An 11,218-nucleotide genomic window follows, 5' to 3' on the forward strand; every position below is an offset into this window, starting at 1 on the left:
CTGTATATATGGCGAGGGAGAATCTTGCATTCGTAGTATATTTATTTAATTCTCATGAAGATCATCACGTACACCGCAATCTGAATTTTATATATTTTTTAAAATCGTAAAAATTCCACCTTTGTAGTTGCAACACAAAAGCACGTCGTGTGTTTCAATCAACTCCTAATGGTTCCTTTGATCATTGAATTCCCTTCATTTAACCGGGTCGCAAGTCACCACCAGCTCACGAGCACAAACACCTCGCAGTTGAGAGCACGTGCCAGGCGTCCGATCACCGACGGATTCTCCGCGGGGACAGCGCTGCACCTCCCAACATCCCCCGCTGCACCTCCCAACGTCGGTGAGTGTCGGTGAGTGTCGGTGAGTCCCGGTGAGCGTCGGTGAGTCCCGGTGAGTGCCGGTGAGTGTCGGTGAGTGTCGGTGAGTGTCGGTGAGCCCCAGGTGAGCGTCGGTGAGTGTCGGTGAGCGTCGGTGAGTGTCGGTGAGTGTCAGTGAGCCCCCGGTGAGCGCCGGCGAGTCCCGGCGAGTCCCGGTGAGTGCCATGCGCCGGCGAGTCCCGGTGAGTGCCGGTGACTTGTGGTGAGGTCCGGCGAGCGAGCGCGGCGTTCACATGGTGAGCACCATCTTGCCGAGCGTGGGGCTGCCGGAGACGATCTCGTCGTGGGCGCGCGCCGCCTCCTCCAGCGGGAGGCGAGTTCCCACCGCGGGACGCAGCCAGCCGCTCTCCACGCCGGCATGCAGCGCCGCGGCGCTCTCACGGCGCTCCTCCTGCAAGAGGGGGCGGAGCGGGTCGTTCTAGACAACGACTAAACTATACTGATGTAACGACTAAACTATGTTTTGTTTTACGAGCTGCCACGTGGCTCAACGGAGTGGCTTGTCCCGCAGCTCGCTCAGCGCGCTTGGCTACGTACGGTGGGAAGAAGTGCAGCGTACACACGTCCACACAGCCAAACACACTGAGCGCACGCGGCGACGTTGATTCTAAACGTGGATGGTTAAACTGGAGGACCCGGAGACAAATCTACGTAGTGACCACGGGGAGAAAGAGAGACGCGCAGACTCCAAATATACAGCAGCAGCAGGCGTCAGGGTCGGGATCGAGCCCAAGACCTGCGCACCAGACGAGGGAGTCAAAATCTCCTAGCCACCGTGATGATGATGAGAGAGAGAGACACACAAACTCCAAACATACAGCAGCAGGCGTTGTCAGAGGCCGAGATCGAGCCCACGACCTCCTGCGCACCAGGCGAGGTAGTGAACATCTCCTGGCCACCGTGGTGGTATCGTGGCGGGGGCGGTGGGGGGTGCGGTGGGGGGTGCGGTGGGGGGTGCGGTGGGAGGTGCGGTGGGGGGTGCGGTGGGGGGGGGCGGTGGGGGGTGCGGTGGGGGGTGCGGTGGGGGGGGCGGTGGGGGGGGGCGGTGGGGGGTGCGGTGGGGGGTGCGGTGGGGGGGGCGGGTGGGGGGGGGGGCGGTGGGGGGTGCGGTGGGGGGTGCGGTGGGGGGGGGCGGTGGGGGGGGCGGTGGGGGGTGCGGTGGGGGGGGGTGGTGGGGGGGCGGGGCGCTCACCGCGTTGCAGTTGAAGAGGCTGACTCCCATGACGTGCAGCTCACGCATCAGCGTCTCACGCGGATTCATCTCCACGGCGCCACGGCAACCGATGATCTGGGAGGGAGAGTTGGTGGTGGGTTGTGAGTGGTGGGTGGGTGACGGTGGGTGGGTGGTGAGTGGTTAGATGAGTGGTGGTGGGTGGGTGGTGAGTGGTAGGTGAGTGACGGTGGGTGGGTGGTGAGTGGTGAGGTTTGTGGTGGTGGGTGGGTGGTGAGTGGTTAGATGAGTGGTGGTGGGTGGGTGGTGAGTGGTGAGGTGAGTGGTGGTGGTTGGGTGGTGAGTGGTTAGGTTTGTGGTGGTGGTTGGGTGGTGAGTGGTTAGGTGTGTGGTGAGTGGTGGGTGGGTGAGTGGTGGGTGGTGGTGGGTGGGTGGTGAGTGGTGAGGTGTGTGGCGGTGGGTGGGTGGTGAGTGGAGAGTAGTGGGTGGTGAGTGGTGAGGTGTGTGGCGGTGGGTGAGTGGTGAGTGGTGTGTGGGTGGTGAGTGGTTGGTGGTGAGTGGGTGGTGAGTGGTGGGTGTGTGGCGGTGAGTGGGTGGTGAGTGGTGAGGTGTGTGGCAGTGTGTGGCGGTGGGTGGGTGGTGAGTGGTTGTGACGGTGGGTGGGTGGTGAGTGGGTGGTGAGTGGTGGGTGTGTGGCGGTGTCACTCTCCGTGCTCGAGTGTCTGCCAGAGGGAAGTCTCACCACCACGCGGCCGTTCTGCCCCAGCAGCTTGAGGTCGCTGGGAAGGTTGACGTTGGCCAGCATCTCAAAGACGACGTCCACGCCGCGCGGGTACAGCTCCTGACCGCCAACCGGCACACACCATCACGCTATTCACATTGTAGTCGACCGTCACCAAAGTTAATCTTCTTGGTTCTTTCGGTAAAGTCACGTAGAATGGAAATAATAAAATAATGAAAATAAAACATAATAAAATAATTCTCACGACGTTTCGGCCACAACGCAAGCAGCCGTCCTCAGGTGAAGAACAGATCTGTCGGGAAGACAGAGTCTGACTCTGTCTTCTCGACAGGCCTGTTCTCCACCTGAGGACGGCTGCTTGCGTTGTGGCCGAAACGTCGTGAGAATTATTTTATTATGTTTTATTTTTATTATTTTATTATTTCCATTCTACTTGACTTTACTGAAAGAACCAAGAAGATAAATCCCTGCAGTCACGAAAGCTTCAAATCAAAAAATCGTCACCAAAGTTGTTTCGCCAAAGTGACGTCGTGTGAACAGAACGCAGGTCGGTTGTTAATATCTGAAATTGTTATCTTCGGCACGTACCACTGCTACTTCTATTTTTATTTTACCGCACGTCTGTGAAAGAAAGAGCTTCATAGCTCATCGGATTCCTCCAGTAGGAAGAAATATTCTCATTCTAATTGTACCAGGTAAGTTCCTACTGAGCTATGGAGCGACCTGGCCATCACGAATGATGGCTCAACAAAGTGGCTTCTCATTAACCATCACGTGGAGAATATGTATAGCAGCAGCCAAATCATCTAAACGCGACCACGGGGAGTTTGCGAGATGTTGACTCCCTCGCCTGGTATGCAGGAGGTCGTGGCTTCGATCCCGACCCTGACGCCTGCTGCTGCTGTATATTTGGAGTTTGTGTGTCTCTCTCCCCGTGCTCGTGTGGATTATTCTCCGGGTCCTCCGGTTTTTCCCTCGACATCTAGAACCGACGTCACCGTGCGCTCAGAGTATTTGGCTGCTGCTATCAATTTCCACACGACGACGACGATGATGACGATGATGACGAGCCACTTGGTTGAGCGATCATTTGCCATGGCCAGGTCGCTTCTGAAAAACAGCTACACAGCTCACTGGCGTCAAGGGTGAAGGGTCGAACCCACGACCTCCTGCATACCAGACGAGGCAGTTAACACCTCGCCACCAATCGACGGCGTGACGGACCACTCGCCTGTATGCGGCCCACGTATCCATCCTCGCGGTGGTCGAAGGTGCTGTGGGCCCCGTGTTTGGCCACCAGCTCTAGTCCCTCGGGCGACCCGGCCGTGCCGATCACGTGCGTGCCCAGCGCGCGCGCCATCTGGCACAGCGCAATGCCGACCTGCGCTCGCACGCGGCGACGCATTTTCTTTTAACGTTCAAAGCCAGGACTACGACGTCGTAGATTGTGCGAGCGTGCGTGCGAGCGAGCGTGTGTGCGAGCGTACGAGCGTGTGTGCAAGCCTACGAGCGTGCGTGCGAGCGTGCGTGCGAGCGAGCGTGCGTGTGAGCGTGCGAGCGAGCGTGCGTGCGAGCGAGCGTGCGGCAAGGCTCACCCCGCCGCTCGCTCCGTGGATGAGCACCGTCTCCCCCGGTCTCGTCGCGGCCCTTCAACCCCACGGACACACAGAGACACGTCCCGTCGGGACATCACGGATCGTTGTTAAGCCACCATTTGTGATAGCCAGTTAACAATATAGCTCAGTGGGCCCTACCTGGTGAAATAAAAATAGTTCCTAGTTTAGTCTGCAGGAGGTTGTGGGTTTGATCCTAACCTTGGGGACACCTGCTGTATATTTGGAGTTTGGGTCTCTCTCTCTCTCTCCTTGGCCACGTGGGTCATCCGTTATTCCCCACAACATTTAGAATCAACGTCATGCGTTTAGAGTATTTCGCTGCCACTATGAATTTCCACACGGTGACGACGACGACGACGATGATGATAAGCCACTTACCGTCATCATAAACTAACTACACACTCCCAGTGGGGCCTTACCCAGAAAAAGAAAAAAAAATTGCTTAAAAGTTTAAGGCAACTGGAGTGACATCACCGCTGTTGATGCCCATGATCAGACGTCCAGCGATGTTTAGTTTAATTAAAGTTTTAGAAACTGGGGCCCACTGTAAAATCTCCCCCCCACCCCCCCCCGGCTCTCTTCGTAGCTCAGGTTCCCCCGGAAGCCCCCGGACCTCGGTGCAGTCGCACCGCCTGCGCTCCCGATGCCCGCGTCGCCGCGGAGCCGAACGCCGGGCGCGTTTACTTTTGCACGAGGGCGCGGTAAGCGGTGAAGTACGGCACGCCCAGCGCGGCGCCCTGCGGGAAGTCCAGCTGGGCCGGCAGCGTGAAGACGCGGTCGTGAGCCACGCACACAAACTCGGCGTAGCCGCCCTCCGCCAGCGCCGTGTATACGCGGTCGCCCGCCTGCTCGCAACACCGAAGGTAAAGGTCCCCCCGTGAAGCCTTCAAGACAGACTGCGTGTGAGCACGAATAGAGGCGGCTAAACGGGCACGGCGTGATCTAGGGGAAGAGATGAAGTGATGTGGTACAGGAGGACGTGGAGCCGAGTGGACTTGCCGATGACCGGTACCAGCGGTGTCAAGATCGGCCTCTGCGGAGGAGGCTCGTGAAGGACGCTGCTACTGGGCAATTGGAGGCAGTCGCCCTCCAACAACAACGGAGGGCGGAGGAGCGACGCTCACAACAACGAGCGGAGCGCCGGGTGGCTAAAACACGGCAAGTTGACACAGTAGTGGGCACAGGTGGTGCATCGGGTAGTCATCTCAGTCAACCAATGGCACCACCTTGATCTATCCCGTGACCTCCTGCCAGTGGGCATTCGACACTTCACATGGCCTTAACGTGCACCTAGCCTGGCACAAGCGCCGTGGTGACATCACCGCAATTTAGTGGCGCATGGCGGTTGTTTGTTGAACTTCTTTCGCACCATACGTAGCCAACCGTGCTCATCGGAGGTGCGGGGGGAGGACAACAATCTAAACACAAAAAGCAGCTCTAGAGGATCGAGTTGTCACTCTAGACGGTGGAACACAAAGACAAAGATCCCCCGCGCGGCCTTCAACAATTACCAAGACGGACTAAACCCGCGGTGGTTAGGAGATGTTAACTCCCTCACCTGGTATACAGGAGGTCGTGGGTTTGATCAAGACCCTGACGCCTGCTGTATATTTGGAGTTTGAGTGTCTCCCTCCCCGCGGTTGCGTGGATTTTTTTCCGGGTCCTCTGGTTTTTCCCTCCACGTATAATCAACGTCACGCGTTTAGAATATTTGTTTGGCTGCTCTACATTTCCACACGATGGTGATGATGGTGATGATAATCCACTTCGTTGAACTATCATTTGCGATAGGTACGTCGCTTCTGAAAAAGATCCACATATCTCAGTGGGGCCTTACCTGGTAAAATAACAAGTTTAGTATTTAGTTTAACCCGGTGATATACAAGTGCTATGCACTGGCGCCATCTGTTGGTGGAGGTTACGATTGTTTCAAATACTAATTCTTCGTCGGGGAATTTTATTTGCCATCAGCCATCACGAAAATTGTTGCGTGCCAATGATGAGAGTGTTTGTTGAGATTTAAATTAAACTACTGCTATCACAAATGATAGCTCATTAAGTGGCTTATCATCGTCATCACGTACACATTTACATAGCAGCAGCCAAATACTCTAAACGCGTGGAGACGTTGATTCTAAACGTGAAATGGAGGACCCGGAGAAAGAACCACGCCACCACGGGGAGGGATAGAGAGACACGCAAAGTGCAAATATACAGCAGGTGTCAGGGTTGGGATCGAACCCACCACCTCCTGTATATCAGGCGAGGGAGTTGACATCTCTCCTGGCCAAACTGCGGCACCCCAATGTGCCACAAGGTCCACAGCAGAACAGAATCTCTCTCCTACAACCCAGGCCGTGGATCGCCGCTGATCTAACCCGCACACACAACAACAACCAGTTTAACACGTAGTAATAGTAGTAGCAGGGCTTTCGCGACACCAATATTATCCATAAGTTTTTTTTGGGTTAGAGCGTATAAAATATAATAATGGCTTTAAACCCGTAACCACCCAACACAGCCAATCGGCAAGGTTTGTCACGTAAACAATGCCTGCCAATAAGTTACTAGTTCGGCACTAGCCGGTGCGTGGTTTGGAGAGTAAACCCACTACAACATTCACAACATGGACGGGTTTAACGACACGTCCATAATCACTCGATCTAACCCAAAACAGAACCTCTATTGTGGAAAACAAAACTACAAAGTCCACACCCCCCCCCCCCACCCCGGTCACGTGGCCCCCACCTTGAAGGAGGAGATGGAGCGGCCCACCGACTCCACCGTGCCGGCAACGTCGCCCCCCGGTGTCCAGGGCAGCTCGGGCCTGCGCGTGTGCGTGCCCGTGCGTATGTACGTGTCCACGGGGTTGACGCCGCACGCACGCACGCGGATCAGCACCTGCACGCGTTGGTGACGGGGTGGGGCGGGGGTCATGGTGATGGAAGGTGGGGGGTTTATAACTCGTTCGCTCACTCGTCTAGCTGTCCACACACTCACTCACCCAGTTGCTCACTCACTAAGTCATTCACCAATTCACTCAAGAACTCACCCAGTCACTCACTCACCCATTCACCCACCCAACCACTCACTGACCCAGTCACTCACCCACTCACCCACCCACTCACCGACCCACACATTCACCTACCCAACCACTCACTCACTTACCAGCTTACCCACCCACTCAGCCACCCACTCACCCACCCACTTAAAATGTATTATTAGAGGCAGTGCAAAGTTCAGGACCGTATGAGTCCATGCGTGGAGGAGAGAGAAAAGAGAGGAGAGGGACAGGAGAGAGAGAGGAGAGAGAGGGATGAGAGACGAGAGAGAGGAGAGGGAGAGAGTGAGAGAGGGAGGAGAGAGATGGAGACAGAGAAAAGAGAGGAGGGGGAGAAGAGACGAGAGAGAAAAGAGGAGAGAGAGACGAGAGAGAGGCACTTGAGGCTCGGGCAAGTTAAGACTAATCGATCATGGACCAGGCGATGACATTCGTGGAGCCAGGCAGGCAGTTCGCCAAGGATTCCATCCGGCTCGTGAAACGCTGCACAAAGCAGTTTCAGAAGATCGCAATAGCGACGGCAATTGGCTTTGCCATAATGGGCTTCATCGGCTTCTTCGTGAAACTCATCCAAATTCCCATCAACGACATCATTATTGGCAGTTCAGATCAACAGGAGTTCTACTTTAAAAGAGATGCTGTCACTTCTGGAGTTAACTTTATATCGTCAACAGTGAAATGCCATAATGTTGCAAAATGTGTCCAATGTTTTACCAGCCGTTTTTGACATTCAGTTTTGTCTTGACTCATGAATAAAGCCCATGTGAGTGTTGTAAAAAAACGAGAGGGAGGAGAGAGGGGGAGGAGAGAAAGAGGGAGAGGAGAGAGGGAGGAGATAAAAGAGAGGAGGGGGAGGAGAGACGAGAGAGAAAAGAGGAGAGAGAGGAGAGAGCCGAGAGATAAAAGAGAGACCTCTTTGTCGTTGGGCGAAGGAACGGGAACGTCCGTCTGCAGGCGCAGCACGGAGGACGGCCCGAACTCCCGCATGCGGATGGCCCGCATCACTCGCACGGCCTGCTGCATCTGACACGCACACGGAGCCCGCGGCGGTTGACGCGACGTAGAGGACCGTGCCACCCGACTAACACGGTCGGCTACGTACGGCTTGCGCTGCAAGAAGATCGACGGACGTACGTAGGTGCAGCCGCACGCCGCGTTACGCGAAGGCAATATCGGTCGTGAGCGGGGAATCGAACTCGGTTCGCCAGGGTTCGTGGGGCGGCGCCGCTAACCGTTGCGCCACCGCTCCCCCGCTAAATGGACACGTGACGCACACGCACCCAAAGTGAAGTGGGCGGCGTGGCCGGCGCCTGGCTACATCCAGTCACTACCAGCAGCAGCACCACGTGTCTGAGCAAAAGGTCAAGAGGTTAACCATGGCCAGAGTCACCGATGCCGCCAAGAGATGCCGCAATGATTGCGACAGATGACACATCGACCTCTCAAAGCTCTCCTAGAGCCTCACCACCACCACCATCTCGTCACAGACCTCTGGAAGCCAACCAAATGCCGTTCTCCACCCTGCTCACGTGCGCCACCCATCACCACCTCCTCACCCTGCACGCCACGTGTCCCAGTTACGACGATGATGAGCCAACAATGTCTGTGTGTCCCACGCGTGACGTCACTCCACGTCGACCAGCCCCCCCCCCCTCATTTTTACTCATGAACAGGTGACGTCCTCCCTCATTAATAATCATGAGCGGGTGACGTCACTCCACATGTAGCACCCCCTCCCTCGTTAAATATCGTGACGTCACTCCACATCGAACAGCCCCCCGCATTAATAATCATGACGAGGTGACGTCTTACAAATGGACACCCCCCGCCGCCATTAATATTAATTAGCGGGTGACGTCACTCCACATGGGGGGGGGGGCGAGGCGCCTCCTCCCCCCTCCTCGGCGTCAACTCACAACCCTCACTCACAAGGCAGAGCCCTCACGTCATCACGTGGTCTCCGTGACGCTGTTGAGACATCGAAGTAAAAAGGACGTCACAATGAACAAGGGATTATCACCTTCACATGAAACAAGTCTGTGTCACCGCGCCCTTACTAATTGCACAGGAATTGATGCAATGAATATCAAGTTTAGGATTTACTCCAATGCACCCGAGCTTGGACGGGCAAAAGTCTAGTGAAGTATATTCACGACGCATGTTTTGTTTATTAACACGACAAAAAACCCTGCACCACGACTGCGTTTCAGCTCCCGCGGCGGGAGACGGACTCGAAGTCTGGCGCCTGTGGGACAACTCAGAGTCTCAGAGTCGTCTGCTGGAGTTTGCTGGAAGTCAAATCCCTCTCGGCAGTGATCTGTCGCGTGCGCGTGTCAAGGTGAATCGTTGCACGTGTGCGCCACACCGCGTGCTTGACACGTGGTGCGTGTACAGGTGGACACGTGGTGCGCGTGCATCCCAGTGCGCATGCGTCACCTCACAGCTGCGTCAGAGGGACAATGATTCGGGTCGTGGTGGGGTTACATTTGACCATACTTCACCACGCCGGTGAGCGGAAGCAATCAATTGGCGTGGTGCCGTAGAAGTGCAGTACAACAATGGGCGTTGTGCTCCAATGGCCGCCTGATGTCCACTGCCCCGCAGCAGCAAGCCTATAGCACCTGTTATGCACGGACCCGGTGGTGTCGCTACAAACCTGGTCACCCGAGTTCGATTCCCGCTCACGGCCAACACCGGTGACAGCGATTATCTGAACAGATCTGAGGCCTCCCCTAGGTCGACTCAGCCTCAAATGAGTACCTGGTGTAGCGGTGTGTAGTCAACATCGCCAGCACTGGGGGGGGGGGGGAGAGACAAAGGCGGCCCGGTCGTGGTGCCGGCCTTCAGAGGCCCTCCTCGCTAACAGCACTTGCCCCTGCAGTCTGCTGAGGCTACCCGGGGGATCTTTGTCTTTGGTTACCCGTCCAAGCAGCTTCCCAGTCCCACGAGACTTCTGCAGATTTCACTTCGAGATCGGAATCGCGAAGAGGCTTGTTAATGTGCTCGATGTTTAACAATAATTAATATTTAATTTGCTTTTAGAGGCACTGACCTGCAATTGTTATGGGAGGCCTTCACCCAGCAGTGGACAGAGACCACGGCTGCCCTGATGGTGGATAACCGTGCACCTTGTGGAATAATGTTTTTTAAACAAATGTACGACGAAAACGAAGCGTATTGTGTGTTAGACAAACGCGTGCGACAATACCCACGTGCCCTACTGTACAGCGGCACTGCAGCGCGCTCGAGTTTGACGCGGATCGTGACAGCGCCCAGAGGCGTCAATGCGTCGATGCTGCTGCGCGCTGCGTGGCGAGAGAGAGTTTGTCGCTGAGAAGGATCGTGGCCATGGTTGCCAATGGCGAGCTGCTGAAGGTGAAACACTAAAGACGGTGGTGGTGTTGGTGTTGTTGGTGTTGGTGTTGTTGGTGTTAGTGGTGGTGGTGTTGTTGGTGTTGTTGGTGTTAGTGGTGGTGGTGTTGTTGGTGGTGTTGGTGTTGTTGGTGTTGGCGGTGTTGGTGGTAGTGGTGTTGGTGGTGTTGTTGGTGGTGGTGTTGTTGGTAGTGGTGGTGTTGGTAGTGGTGTTGGTGGTGTTGTTGGTGGTGGTGTTGTTGGTAGTGGTGGTGTTGGTGGTGTTGTTGTTGGTGGTGTTGTTGTTGGTGGTGTTGTTGTTGGTGGTGTTGTTGTTGGTGGTGTTGTTGTTGGTGGTGTAGTTGTTGGTGGTGTGGTTGTTGGTGGTGTTCGTGTGGTTCGACGTTACCTCGGACACGTCGTGGTGCCTCCTGCGAGGGCAGCAGCGGTCGTGATCGGAAATGGAGCAAGGTGAGAGCGCCCCCCCACCCCCCTTGCCAGATACGGGAGGGAAAACCTCCAGATTCATGCAAAATTCTTCCCAAGCCGGACTGGTCAACCATTAAAAACAAAATGTGTAACCAGGTAAGGTTATGAAGCTTTTTTTTTTTTAAAGCGACCTTGCTACCACAAATTAGAGGGTGAGTGTGTATGTGCATTGGTGAGTGAGTGGGTGAGTGAGAGGGTGAGTTGGTGAGTAGGTGGGTGTGAGTGGGTGAGGGTGAGTTGGTGAGTAGGTGGGTGTCAGTGGGTGAGTGAGAGGGTGAGTGTGTTATGCATTGGTGAGTGAGTGGGTGAAAGGGTGAGTAGGTGACTTGGTGAGTGGGTGAAAGGGTAAGTAGGTAAGTGGATGAGTGAGAGGGTGAGTGTGTTATGCATTGGTGAGTGAAAGGGTGA

General features: G+C 55.5%; 2 protein-coding genes across 2 annotated transcripts in view; one reads left to right on the forward strand and one right to left on the reverse strand.

The window, feature by feature from the left end:
• Positions 1-10,810, reverse strand: part of LOC133360434 (zeta-crystallin-like) — a 10,894-nt gene extending 84 nt beyond the window's left edge. The window contains exons 1-9 of the mRNA XM_061579158.1: positions 10,731-10,810; positions 7,883-7,993; positions 6,658-6,810; positions 4,594-4,754; positions 3,889-3,940; positions 3,525-3,674; positions 2,294-2,392; positions 1,573-1,668; positions 1-771 (exon numbers count right to left, since the gene is read on the reverse strand). The exon at positions 1-771 is cut by the window's left edge and continues 84 nt beyond it. Coding sequence (XP_061435142.1) covers positions 610-771; positions 1,573-1,668; positions 2,294-2,392; positions 3,525-3,674; positions 3,889-3,940; positions 4,594-4,754; positions 6,658-6,810; positions 7,883-7,993 — 984 coding nt within the window. The 5' untranslated portion in view covers positions 10,731-10,810 and the 3' untranslated portion in view covers positions 1-609. The remainder of the gene's footprint in view (positions 772-1,572; positions 1,669-2,293; positions 2,393-3,524; positions 3,675-3,888; positions 3,941-4,593; positions 4,755-6,657; positions 6,811-7,882; positions 7,994-10,730) is intronic.
• On the forward strand, positions 7,383-7,751 carry LOC133360436 (protein transport protein Sec61 subunit gamma-like). The gene has a single exon (XM_061579160.1). It carries the CDS (start codon positions 7,383-7,385, stop codon positions 7,695-7,697), a length of 315 nt encoding a protein of 104 aa, XP_061435144.1. The 3' UTR covers positions 7,698-7,751.
• Positions 10,811-11,218: the final 408 nt, after the last annotated feature.

This window comes from Lethenteron reissneri, chromosome 68 (genome assembly GCF_015708825.2).
Source record: "Lethenteron reissneri isolate LAM-NWPU_2019-01 chromosome 68, ASM1570882v1, whole genome shotgun sequence".
NCBI classification, from domain to species: Eukaryota; Metazoa; Chordata; class Hyperoartia; order Petromyzontiformes; family Petromyzontidae; genus Lethenteron; species Lethenteron reissneri.